The 14,944-nt window shown below is 37.2% G+C and overlaps 1 protein-coding gene across 2 annotated transcripts in view; it reads right to left on the reverse strand.

Moving 5' to 3' along the window:
* Window positions 1–14,944, reverse strand: part of ADD2 (adducin 2) — a 906,318-nt gene that overhangs the window by 29,963 nt on the left and 861,411 nt on the right. The window contains exon 15 of one of the 2 annotated variants that reach the window (XM_044083077.1): window positions 11,012–11,045. The exons of the other annotated variant lie outside the window; for it this stretch is intronic. Within the exon in view, the coding sequence (XP_043939012.1) occupies window positions 11,012–11,045 (34 nt within the window). The remainder of the gene's footprint in view (window positions 1–11,011; window positions 11,046–14,944) is intronic. 2 annotated transcript variants of the gene reach the window in all.

The following is a 14,944-nucleotide window of genomic DNA, read 5'->3' on the forward strand; positions in this document are numbered from 1 at the left end:
GCACGTTTTACTGCTACAAAGCTGACTTCAGGAAGAGAGCTAAAGTATAGCATCATTAGAGTGCCTGTATTTGCAATTTATGCTTTGCAATTCTATATGTAAGTACTATGCAATTTAGTTGGGTAATTACAAATGTTATATCATATTACTGTGCCTATGTGAATGTATTTGTATAATTTCTATTGTGTTAATGTGTCTGTTTCCTGTTTCTAGAGACCCCTTTGAAAATGGGCAGGCCAATCTGATCAGCAAAGTGTAATAAATAAAGCATGTCACACTGGTAGGATGCTATACAGACTTGTGTGTGTTGGTTGAGCTGAAACCACAACTATGGCACTGAAATAATGCCAGCAGTGGGATCTGCAACATGGTCCAAAAACCCTTGGGCTACTCTGCCCTGAAAATGAAACACTGTATCCTGATAGCTTTTGAATCATTACAGATAACTGTTTTTCATTACAGGGTAGTGGACAGAGATGAAGGCAGCAGACAGGAGTCAGAAGACATGGAGTTAAGATCATATAAGCCTCACACAAGGATGCAAAAATGTGGATTTAAAAGAAGTATTCTAATGCACAAATACACACCTTCATCACTTGGACAGCACATATGCATAACGATGGAACAGAACTGGGCTTACTTTGACTTCTAGAACCCAATTTACATTCTGAGACGTATCTTATCCTATCAGGAACGTAGCACATGACATGGCATATTTTACTTGTTTATGAAAGACATTTGTGGCAATGCCTATGCATTTTTTCTTTTCTTTCTTTTTTGCTACTCCATGCAGTTCTTTTCTATTCATATTAAACTTCTGTGTATGGCATTTAGAACATGAGCACACTCACAGTATTACAAAATGTAGTGACTTGGAATGAACTCCTGTTTAGTAAACATTTTACTCATTCACAGTTACGTGGTATGTATAAGATAATTCACAAGTAAATAAATATAAGGATTTACTAAGACAACGCAGTGCATCCCACAAACCAACTGATGAGGAGGACATGTATGGACTAAGGATAATAGAAGGGTGGAGGGGTTAAAGGATGTGCAAAACCCACACTGTTTGAAACTGACCATTCAAATGAGGTTGTGTTGCATATGGGTGTGAGGTGCTTTACACCTACGCAGAAAACATAATTTTATAAGTGTAGTGTAAATGTTGTTTTGAATTATTTGCAAAAATGGCCTTCGCAATATTATAAATGATACCCACTAAAAATTTATTTGTGTATGTCTGAGTGTGAGCACACCCTAAAAGGTGTACGCTCCTGCATGTGAGTGGCACACGTTTAAGATACAGTGTGTGCATTTCTCTCTCTCTTCCTCTCTCTCTCTCTCTATATATATATATATATATATAATTTAAGAATATATATATTCACACAAACTTACAAACTTCCAGGGAAGTGACTGAGGAGAAAGACCTAATGTTTTTGTTTCATCCAAACACTTCATTAAGTATAACGGTAAATAGATATTTTTCCAGCTGTGGAAAGAAAGGCCACATTCAAGACTGAACTTTAGTCCTTCCATACTGTCCTGTTACTGTCCACTTATCATTTTAGTGCATACTTAACTTCTTTGCTATTGTCTTTTTGTCTTTTCAGTTCAGATGGTAAACTTATTTCCTATGACTTTTGGTTTTTAAAACCAGACACATGATGACATTCTTAGGCCTCAAAGATTTCTCTGTGTTATCCAGTGAAAAATAAAACCATATGATCAAAGTTTATGGACAGTTTCTTGTTCTAGACCAATGAATGTAATTCTACCCACAGATATGTAGAATGTGTATCTTCAGGTTGCTGGCACTCTAGAATATCAACTGTTTTCAACAAATTAATCACATCATCTCTGGAACACAATGTATTTTCGTTAGATGCACACACCAGATGCAGTTCATAAATTAATGTTTATAATACAGCCAACTTGTGTCTTTGGAGTTTATGAGCCCTTCATAAGGAGTCAACAAGTTATTGATGCTAGATAACAGTGCCTTAATATCTCTGTATAACAATTACAGTATAAACTAATTCCCAGTTCAATTACAAGGATACTTTAGAATAGGAAGTTCCAATCTTAGATCCTGCATAAGAAAAAATAAAAATAAAAAGGGGTGGTAAGTTGATGGGGGAGTGGGGCACTTAATCTTCTTTGTAACATGGATCTTTTTTAACTTCTGAAGCAAAGTACAGACATCTTCTAACAATTTCCTGATTCAATGTGATAACCATGTGATTTATCTATATTTTATGTTTTTTACCTGCATAAACTCTGTTTTGTTTGCTTTTGGGTCAGTATTGTCTTTGTTTTCTACACCAACTATGCCCGTGTGAGTAACATCTTAATTTAGTCAGGTACGTATCTAGTCTATTTACTACTTAAACATCTGAGACCATTGTATTGTACTTAGAAACATTCTATGCCAGTTGGTTGTGAAGCAAAATCAAGGTGTCATTTGTAAATATCCCTGAGGAAAGATGAGTATGAGGTAACCTCACATATCAGACTAGTCTTATGGACAACACCAGCAGCTAACACTTAACACAGACAGCACAGAATGCACATTCCTACCAGTTCTGCAGCAAAAGTAAGTCACATGTTCCCTGGTCAGTCAGCAGCAGCCACTAGTTATGTCCTTATTGCAGTGATTGTAAATACTTATTGGGCACTGGACCACAGCTAGTAGTTATGTATCTACTCCACTGATCGTGGATACTTATTGGGCAGTAGACCACAGGCACTAGTTATGAAAATGCCCCAATGATTGTGAATAATTACTAGGAACTAGACCACAACCAGAAATTATGACCTTACCATAGTGATCATGAGTACTTACTGGGGAGTGGGGACTCATCCACAGCCACAAGTTATGTCCACATCCCAGTGATCATGAGTACTTCGATGGGGTCTCAACCACAGCCACATGTTAAGTTAATATCCCAGTGATCATTAATATTTACTGGGCAGTATATCACAGCCACCAGGTATGTCTACACCCCAATAATCATGAATTGTGTACACTAGACCACAGCCACTAATAATGTCCACACCCCAGTGATTATGAATACTTACTGGGGTAGGGAGGTGGGGACTCAACCACACCCACATGTTAAATTAATATCCTGATCATGAATAGTTACTGGACACTAGACCTCAGCTACTAGTAATGTCCATACCCCAATGATCATGACTTAAACTGCAGGAAGTCTTCATCGGTTGGACTTCTACTTCCAGAAACAGGACATGCTACAGAAGGACAAAGATGGACTTTTCTTTTTAGTTGGAAACAGCATGGCATATTTTCACCTCTTCAACCAGCATAAAAATCATAAAATTGTCCAGTGTATGTTCTTTAACTCCAGGAAGATTTATTTTATTGTCATAAAACTAGTCATCTTTTTTTCCAGCAAAACTGACTGCTTTATACATTTATCATCCAATTTTTATATTCATTGCTTAGAAGTTCTTCAGGATTTGAAGCAGGAAAAGCACAATGGTGCAATGGTTAGTTTTGTTGCTTCAACATGGTTAATCGCCCAGTTAAGTTCTCATCTAGGGTGCCTTCTGTGTGCAGTCTGCACATCATCCCTGTTTCTGCATGGAGGTTTTGCTGGGTGTTCCCATCTTCCACAGACATGCTAAAGGTGAAGTGGCAAACCTCTAACTACCCATAGCTGTACATACAGGAAAAGCATGAGTGTGTATGTTTTTTTTGTCTGCATCCTGTGACTGGTTGATACTCCCTCAGGATGAGCCTTTCTACCTTGTATCCACTATGTATTCGGCTAGGATCTGGCTCCACTATAACCCTGTCCTGGATTAAGTCAGCAAGAAGAGAGAATTAAAGAATGAAATAAAAATGACTTTTTCTTTCTATGCTACTTTTGTCTCGATGCCTGCCGCACTCATGCACTCCTTTACCCAGGAATTTCACCCAGTATTATGATAAGAGCTGTCCGGGGTGGGCATCATTCAGTCAGACCTGAATGTGCATTGTGCCCTCACTAGCATCCGAGTAATGAGGATGTATTTTAAACGCTTAATCCCACATCCAGGGTGAGGGTGGGGAGGTGATCTACATCATGGCGGAGGTTCAAAATGTCTTCTCCACACACACTCACTATGAAGCCTAACATTCACCGATGACTTAGTAAGCCTAATAATTAGCCTATAGCAGAGTCATGTACTTACAACCACAACTACTCCTCTGAGGGGATCTATTCAGTATTGGGCAGCTCTGCCTTACTGTCCTTTCCCAGGACAGACTTACCCATTCTTCCCTGCATGTGCCATTAAGTGCTGAGCCATTAATCAAATTCAGGTCACCTGAGCAGTAGGTAGGGATTTATCCCCCTGTACCACTGGTGCTAGCCAAAAGAAAATGACTTTCACAGAGCTTTGATTAGGTTTTCTGTTATCCAGCCAAATGATAGTTGTGTTGGCATGTCTAGTTTTGCTTTTCTGTTTCATAAAAACTTTTTTTTTACAGTTTTTCTACATTCAAAGTAGTTAAAACCTCTCTATATGGCATGTTATATTTGAAATTTAGTGTGTACTTTTCAAGCAAGAAATCTTAGTTTTTACTTCTAATTTGAAAGGATTCATCTTGTTTATATGAATCCATCAGAAGGCAACAAGCTCCATTGTTTTCTTGGCAAGAAAAAGATTGTGCTGTAGTTAGATCTGCTTGAAGAATTTCAGAGTGGCAGGCACACTGTTACGGACAGTCATATTTCAAATTTGGGAAATATACCTTTTTATTTCTAAAGTCACAAAGATGCTTCTGTTAATATTTCTGAATGACTTTAGTTTATATAGAGTTATCCTTTGTTTTTTTTCTCCTGAGGTTCCTCTGTATTACAGTTACAGGATGGGTAACACTTCTGGCTGTTGTGTAGTGCTCAGCAATAGAAGTAACCATAATGCTTTGCAGTCAGCATCCATGATGTTTTACAGTGAGGGGTGTGAAACAACATATTTTCCTGCCACAGGAAGCTCATTCCATCAGAAGAACAGCTAGTTCAAGTGACCTGCTTTATGAGGCTGTCTAACACTGATTCTAAGGACCTAAACCCCATCTGGAACATAGACAAGATAGTTAGAGGGACTGTTAAGTGTCTCAAACATTACCCCTTCTGTGGAACATCCATGTGAAGCAAAGCTCATCCCTAACCCTATTCAAAGATAACTAGACCAATGGACAGGGAATTACAGATTTTCCCTGGGTTGGCACTATGCCCCCAATGGACAGGGACAGCCTGAGAATGCTAGTTATGTACAAGTATATAGTATAACCATAAATGTCTTGGGGTATTATCACAAGTCAACAATATTTTGGTAGATTTGGGGTAAGCTTAGTGATAGCCTAATAGCCACATATGAACCTATAGTACTCACCCATGCTTTAGTTTGTTGTATTATAGGTCATGATTTTAACAAGCAATATTATACGAACATTGTTTGTTAAGCCAAACTATATTTCATCAGTTCAAACAACTGGAGAACAAGTTCTTATTTTCCAGTTAGGGTGTCTTGAGCATATCCCTTTAAAATGTTTTAACATTACATTTTGCAACAGATTTTGTAATGAATGTATCACAAGGCTGTGAAGGAGGCAGCCTTCTGCAACAAGCTGATAGAATTTCCTTTTTTATACATCAAATTACTGCCTACAAGCTGAAGACCAGGCATTCTGTGTCCATAGGCAGCACAAATTCTCTATGGTACTTTATTTAGAAGAAGGATGGGATAGTGAGTATTATGGGTCAAGGAGTATTTTTTTTTTGCCTGTCTTGTTGTGCAGCCTCAGAGATCAAATACATAACTAAATGAATCATGGGTACAAAACTCCCCACACCCATGAAGGGTGCAGAGGAACTTACTTCTGCAAAACAGGGTTCCCAGGTGGCACAATTTTCAACTTAACCAATTTGGCAAAGGCAGTTTAATAAATCCAGTTTAAGTTGCTAATGAGCTTTGTGCTACAGTACTGAGTTTGATGCCATCAGACTTCATTTATCTACAGTGTGTCTTAAACTGCATAACTTAATTAGACAGAACTCTTGAGTTGCTCCAGAAATGAACCACTTATGCCAAGTAACTTTACGTGGTTAACGAATGACAAACGCATGCTACTTTGATGACCTTGTCATGAAACCTGGAAACCATGTTTCATTTACAACCCTTCTCGACAGAGTAATCTCAGCCAGCACATTTCTTGATTACTGCATCAGTCTTAATGTCATGATTAAACATGGCACTTCATTACATCACAGATAAATATTCTAAAAAGGAAGAGCCCCAGCAATAAGCCCCTCAGATACCATGCTGATTACTGCATCATTAGAAAACAGTTGTTAGGACTATAACTGTCTGGTTCATAATCCTCACACGGTTCCCTAGGCAGTTTATGAATGTGGTTGGAACAACGAGAAGGAAGCAACGCCAATGAAGAGAAGTGCAGCTAAACCAAGCAAACCTTCACGATAACAAGTAATGCGTAGTTGTATGAAAAAGCAGAAACACCACCATAACGTACCAGATAATCCTTTATTGACCTAGGTTTCGTTCATCTACGAACTTCATCAGAATAGTTTATGAATGTGGGCTCCACCTACGCATCCTTTAATTCATGCACAAACCTCCGAAATAGCCTAGTGTCATAAAGCTTAACAATATTCAGCCACATTACATCCAGTGGGCTTCATTTCTCTCCAACTCTACCTCAGTTGTAGGACAGTACAAAACTGTTCTGTGGTTTTTTTTTTTTTGAAACTATATCTGTCCCCTCTAAAAGTCCACTTGTATCTAGGAACAAAACCAACAAGCCCCACAAAATCAGTTTTATCACCTTGTCAGGGAAACAACTGAAAATAACTGGCATATTCCTGCTGGAATCCCTTCTGATGTGAAACACTACAACTGTACCCATTCAACAGCCTTAACTAAGGTTAAAATGCTATGCAAATTAGTTAAGCACTTCACCTAGCTTTACAAGTAAAATGACGGAGACTCAGTCAGTTCCTGTATTCCAGCACTGTATCCTAATAGACCTCTTTCCTTATTGTTGCTCTATATACATCCAAGTTTCTCAATGCCTTCTCCTGTATCCCGTGCTGGCACCCATTTAATACTGTTGCCTGCTCTACAGTGGTAGTTACTCTCCCTGGTTAGGGCCTCCTCTTCTTCACTATGCATCCAAAGGGCCATTATGGCACCACTGTCTCCATCCCCTATTTTCCACACAATTCATTAAAAGAACAGTTTTACTTTTAGCATGGTTACACCCACCTTCTTGCTAGTTCCTCAAAAGCCACTGTATTTCCATCTTCTCCTGTTGATCCTCAGCTTCTTATGAGCTCTTCCCTTTTCACTACGTCTTCTTTTACTTCCTTTTCTGCCTCCTGTCATTCCAGCTGCATCTTTATTTATTTACTTTAATTTTGCAGGTTATTGAACTGGACTACTTAGGGCCCTTTTCCAATCACAATCTAATTATAAAAAAAACAAAAAAAAAATCTTTCTACCACTGATACAGGGTTTTGTTGCCATCAGCACATTTAGCTTGAACCACTAACCCACCACGTCTTGTGTTTACAATGCTCCATTTTTCTTGCCTAACATATCACTGATTTGGATCCTATATTTTCTGGTTTCTGTATTTTTCTTTTCCCAGTCCCCTCCCTTCTAATCAGGAATTACTGTAGTACAATATCATCATTACTACCCACCACTTCCCTCACCTGTAATTTTTCAGGGGCTTCAACCCTGGGAACAGCCAGGTCCTTTAATTTAACTTATGACATTTAATGTCCTGCCTATACCACTATCTCTCACTCATTCTAAACCCTGGAAAACAGTTCCTCCCACTTTAACACAACAATTATTCACCCCATAATTTGTCTTTCTTAACTGCCTGCTTCCTAATCTTACTAATAAAAAGTTGTAATTCTTAAATGCACCAGGTGCCTAATGGGACCATTGTCTACCTGTCCAGTCTTAGGAATATCATCTCAATCACATCATCTCCCATTTTCTACTTTCTCAACACTGCATCTTATCCTGGTCTTCAGATAGACTACTACTATTACTAGTACTATTACTACTACTATTACCTAGTACTATTACTAGTACTATTACTACTACTATTACTAGTACTATTACTACTACTATTACTAGTACTATTACTACTACTATTACTACTACTATTACTAGTACTATTACTACTACTATTACTAGTACTATTACTAGTACTATTACTACTACTATTACTACTACTATTACTACTACTACCACCTTCATTGCTTAATCTAATGTAGTAACTTATTAACGGTGTAAGTGAAATTATTTTTCACAGTCCCTTTTCAGTCAAGACCTGGGCCACAAATGCAGGGGTAAATGCAATGCATAATGCCAGTTTTAGAGCTGCCAGTCAAGCAATACATTTTAGAAAGGTGAGAGGAACATGACGAACTGCGAGAAAACCCATAAAAAGCACAGGAAAACAGAGAAGTTGCACACAGTGACCAGAGGTCCAGACTGAACCTTGGAACTTTCAGCGATCTTTATCACAAAGCCACCACGCTGCTTGATAATGCCCTTCCTATTTTGGATGCATTCTAGCAGTATCACATCCAAATGTTTGGCACATACTTTATTCATCTTTTTAGCTAGACATCTAAGAGTAAAATGCATTGCATCTGTTCCTGCCATCTCTTCTTTTCATGATCCTTACCTTCACTATCTCCTACCTCTCCTTACTCTCCTCATATTCTATCACCTTTCTACTTCTCCTCAGTGCGCCGGTTTCCATATACTTCACAATCTTGCTTTCAATAACTGCTTCCTATAATTAGTGGTAGGAGGTGGTGCCAAGCACATATCAACTCATTTTCCACATTTTTTTTTTCTAGTTCCTCAGCCACTCACAGAATTGTAGGAGTTATTCTTTGTTTGCACTGGTAGTTCAGGGCACCAGCACTTCTAAGAATGTTTGAGTGTCTCGTGATTTGGAATGTGTTCCATCCTGCATCTCTTTCTCGTGTTCTTTGTTTTACCAGTCTAACTGCTTCTGCTGGTAGTTCACGTATTACCACAAGCACAAGTGAGCAGGGATTATCTCTTCTCTTGGCTTCTGCTTTCTGCAAAACTTTGCAGTATTTCTATTTTTTTCATGTGCAATATTTTGTGAGTTTCTGAAGCATTGTATTTACTACTATTATTAGTTTACAATGAAAACAGTAGCTCTGCTACTTTGTGTCTTCATTTGCCCTTTTGCTGTTTACTGCACACATATATTAAACTACTGTGTTATTTGCCAAAATCACTATTCATTTAGCTGAGGTTTGTGCTGTTATATATATACATACATGCACACACGTGTGTGTAAGTTTGATAGAAGGTTTAGCAGCTTTATTTTTCTTCTTCATTATCTAGTGTTACACCTCAGATATCATATATTTATGGTTATTATTATATGCAGCCTTACAATGTACACTGCATTCTGAAATAATGAGGGCTTTGAGTTGCTTTCTGTGACCTGTACACAGTAAGAGCACTATGACTTCATCATAGTGGAATGCATAGCAGCATTTTATTTGTGCTGATTTCTGCAAATGTTTTCATTAACTAAGACCTACTATGTGCAACTACATATTTGTAGGTACAGTTTAGGGGCAGAGTTTAAATGACTTACTCAGACAGACTTTGCACATGTGTTAAAATGGAGAGAATCAAACTCAGGGTAAAAATTAGGTCATTTATCCAAAGTCCTTTATCATCACACATGTCCTCATCATAACTAGTAATCGCTTAGCACATGACATGTCTTTCATCTATGCAGCATGACACAAAATGTATCCTACTGAATGATTCAATATGGCAGCATGACACAAAATGTACCCTACTGAATGCAATATGGCAGCATGACACAAAATGTACCCTACTGAATGCAATATGGCAGCATGATACAAAATGTACCCTACTGAATGCAATATGGCAGCACCACCAGTGCAATATGGCAGCATGACACAAAATGTACCCTACTGAATGCAATATGGCAGCATGGCACAAAATGTACCCTACTGAATGCAATATGGCAGCATGACACAAAATGTACCCTACTGAATGCAGTATGGCAGCATGACACAAAATGTACCCTACTGAATGCAATATGGCAGCATGACACAAAATGTACCCTACTGAATGCAATATGGCAGCATGACACAAAATGTACCCTACTGAATGCAATATGGCAGCATGACACAAAATGTACCCTACTGAATGCAATATGGCAGCATGGCACAAAATGTACCCTACTGAATGTAATATGGCAGTATGACACAAAATGTACCCTACTGAATGTAATATGGCAGCATGACACAAAATGTACCCTACTGAATGATGCAATATGGCAGCATGACACAAAATGTACCCTAATGAATGCAATATGGCAGCATGACAAAACATGTACCCTACTGAATGCAATATGGCAGCATGACACAAAATGTACCCTACTGAATGCAACGTGACCTTTGTTTTCTTACTCTATTTAAGCTGGGTTTTCATATTCAGAATAACCATGTTAAACAATATTTATGACCAAGTTTTCTATCAGAAATTGTATGGCATGATAATATTAAATTTTTTCTTACTATTATTTTATTATTATTAGAATATCAGTGCTAAGATAAATAGCTTTTGCATCTAAAAGATTCAGTCACTGAGTATGTCAGGACAACATTTAAAAACAGGTTTCTAAATGCCATGATTATGTAAACCCAGCTTTTGTTTAAATGTTTTTAATTCAAATTGCATAGATCACATTTTAGAATAGAATCTAATAACACGCTGTATCATTTTGTGATATGCTATATAAGAAACTTCTAAAAGTAAGCACATCCTTCTATACAACTGTTTGCTTTGTGAGGTTACAGGGATTAAAAAATGCATTAGTAGTTTTGAGGAATGTAAGGGCATAAATGAGGTTCTCTGTACTTACTACAATGACAAGTATTCAGACTCAGAAGGAGCTCCTTTTAGTGTGAACAGCAGGCCACAGGAAGAGAAAGAAAGCAAGACATTGTGGAGACAGATGGACACACACATGCACAATGAGTCACCATGATCACAAGAACAATCACTAAATGAGAAAAGAAAACTGACAAGCAAAATTAATATTATATTTCATAAATTAAAAACAAAACAAGCATCACATCAATGCACTATTATTAGCCAACACTTTACATGATTTAGACACTGTTCACACTAAGCATTATACATTCATTATATATCTGCATCTCAGTGTTGGTGACTGCAATTAACAGTTATGTACCAGAAAGGTCAGTTAATTAGTTACTTATGCTCAATACAAAGTACTTACAACATTCATCATCTTTTTTAACTAATGCAGACCAATACAGGCAATAACATAAGACCAGTTACTGATATATATATATATATATATATATATATATATATATGTGTGTGTGTGTGTGTGTGTGTGTGTGTGTGAGTTCCAGATACCAGTCATATGATTTGACATTCTACTCAGTCATATGATTTGACATTCTACTCAGTGTGCACTATTTCTTAAATATACTCGATTCCCACTGTGTCATTGCTCATAAAAAATGCAGTCCTTTCCCATCAAGCAAATTATAGCCGGAAAGAAATAATGCAATAATGTAAGACTAAATCAGATTAGGTCCTCCACTTTCCAAGTGTCCACAGCTTGAGATACAAAATAATTTTCGGGTGCAGACTCCTTAGCCTTTGTCAATATCTATGTCTCACCACAGCAGGTAGTTTTAATGGATGCTGATAAATTATTGAGTTATAATCATTAAGAGCAGTCACTTTAGCCTAGACATTAACAAGTGCCTTACAATGAGCCCTGGTCCAAAATGAGTGGGATGGATGTGACCAATTAAATATGGCTTTAATTTGTAATAATCTCATATGCACCATTTTATCTGTCTGTTAAGCTGCATCATTCTCTTATGTTTTGTACACAGACCTCTATCATTAGCAGAGGTGCAACATACCTATTTGGCATCTATCCATTGTATACAAAGAGCATGACCACTTCATGACAACTTTTTAAAAGGCAGCAATACATTATTAGGTCGGTACATTAATGAATATGTTTTTTATAATCTTGAACTTTCATTACTGAAAGTTTATAAAATATGTTTATTACACAGCTTCTAGCAACTCTTTGCTATCTTTGAAACAAAATAATAGTTTGACTACTTACAAGCTGTTATTTTTCCTAACGTAGGCTATGCTGATCAATATCCCCTATAACATGATGGCTGGGACCCCCATCCCCTTTGTCCTGCCCTTCATTAGATATTAACTCCCTCACCACTACTACCTAAGACACATTTGACATTTACGGCACAATGCTAAACCATTTATTATGAAAGTTCTTATACTTATCAAATGAAGAAAACTTCATATGAAGTACAAGTCTCTATACTTTTCATATGGTGACAGTCAATGCACTACAGACCACTTTCTACTCACTTTAGATCATAATCCAATGACAAAATTAGTGGTAATCTGACAAATGCTAACAATATGTAACAGTTTAAGATGTAATGGCTGGGATTTGACTATACATATACTTGAACTGTGCTACTACGGTGTGTTATGTTCTAATAACCATTTTATATATTTAGTTTTCCCACCAAATGTTGCTTTGCTTCATTTTCCAAAGTCTTATCTGAAAACTGCCACTGCTCAGTAAGGCCACCTAAGGCAATGAAATAAACAAATAAAAATTAAAGAGGGAAGTAAGAAATTCTAGCTGTAGGAAAGACCAGTATTTTCTATATAATATACATGTACTGAAGGTTTGTATCTTTATCTTACGTCTTATTTGGGAGTTTTTTCCTCCATGGATCATTTTTGCAAATAGAAGCTCATTGGGGAAAGTCAAGTTAATAAATAACTTTTCAGTGCAAAAGCTTCATCAATGATACCAGGATAAGTTCCAGAATCCAAGTTTAGTGGTGTCTGCCTTCAGAATATGTACATTGAAAATGCTTTTAAGAACCAAAACACAACCCAAAATTATCATTATTTCTAAGCAGTCTAGTATCACATGATGCATTTGATGTCTATTCTCTCCCTAGAATGCTATATGTGCTCCCCCCCCCCCAAAGTCAGTACGTCAGATTTATGCAGAAGTACTTTATTTAGTCACAGAGCTTTCTAATTCTATACCAATTACAGTACTGTCAGTAGTGTCAACTTCATTGGTTATGAAAGCACATTTATTAAGAAAGATTAACTTAACAACTGGTAGGTTATTCACAAGGCAAATGTCATGAGTTTATGGGTGTATTTTGCAAAAATAAGGTAATAAGAGGGAAAATCTGAAGTGCAGTTCTACACATCTGTCAACTTTTTCAATATGGATGTTTACATTTTTTTTATTCACGAGTATGTGCATGCTAATAACATGACCTTTTATAGACATTAACTATATAAAAGACTAGTCCAACAGGTGCAAAACTGGTCACTAGTTATTTAAGATTAATATAACATTGTTGTAACATGAGAATACAACAATATCAACTCAGCCTGAGTGTATGTGGTCTTACTTGGAGGGCAACTTCCTGTATTCTCGTGGAGAACAGGAATGAAAATGCTTTAAAAATAAAAATGTCACTACTGGCTAAATGTTAAAAACTTCATGACATTTTCCTGCATTATACTTAGGGCTTTGCTAGTCATTTAATGAATCCATGCCACTTATCTGTGTATTACTAATGTTTCAAAATGATCTTTTTGTTATACACACTGCTGTAGCAGATTCCTTTATAAATTATCTGCAACAGAATCTTGTAAGCTTAAATGTAAATATGTTACTCAGAACCATTTCCAAGAGGTCTTCACCAACAACCCAAGGAAAATGCATTTACATTGTATGAGAAGGCCATTTTTTTACCAAGGTGAGACACATTACTTAAAGCTTATCTGCCTCCATATGCTGGCATTTAGTCTGCATCCATCAGGTTACTACTCGTTTTTGGATCTGTATCTCTGCTAATACTGGCGTTCTTAACTTATATTGGCTCACTCTGCATGTGAGTCACCCTAATCATATACATTTCCTAAACAATTGTTGCAGAGTAACTTCTGTTGCCATTCTGGGTGATGATTAATTGCATTAAATGTTCCTTTTATATGTAACACTGAATTTGGAATGAAATGCATTTAAATGTGAAAAATACAACAGATGAATATCAGTTTGCAGGCGAGTACAATAACCAGCATCTGTGTCCTTTTGTTTCTTCTTTATCTTTTATGTGTAATGATAAAAGCTTATTATACTGAATTAGTTATCTCGTTGTTTTTTTCCCCAAGACACTGCAGCTTGGTTTAGTTACTGCACTACATAAGTAGTTAGATAATACTGCTGTGAAGGTGTGGTTGTTCTTTTTTAATATCTGTACTTGTGTAATGTTGTGGAAATCTATCCTTACTATAGGAGCAGGTCTCGCAGATGCCTTTTGTGATTAGACTATGAAGTGCAACCTAATATGCTTGTGATTTTGTTACCCTTGCTGTGCAGTTTCCCCATATACTTTTTCTGTATATCTGCACTACAGAAATATAATTAGAAGCTTGGCACAGTGGTGCAGTGACTAACACTGTTGTATCACAGCAATAGGTTTTCTGGTACAATTTTTAGCTGGGGTGTCTTCTATGCAGAGTCTGCATGTCTTCCCTGTGTTTGCAAGGGTTTCTCTGAGTGCCCTAGTCCCCCCCCCCCACATTCTAAAGACATGCAGTCCATGGACTGGACACACCAAATTGTCCATAGGTGTGAATGAGCACAGTTATATGTGTGCATGATATGGAATAACTACAGCAGGGCTAGCCACCCAGTGGTGTGAACATTGGTTCTAGATGACTGTCA

The sequence above is a fragment of the Protopterus annectens genome, chromosome 9.part0 (genome assembly GCF_019279795.1).
Source record: "Protopterus annectens isolate FY-2018-M chromosome 9.part0, PAN1.0, whole genome shotgun sequence".
Lineage (NCBI taxonomy): Eukaryota > Metazoa > Chordata > Ceratodontiformes > Protopteridae > Protopterus > Protopterus annectens.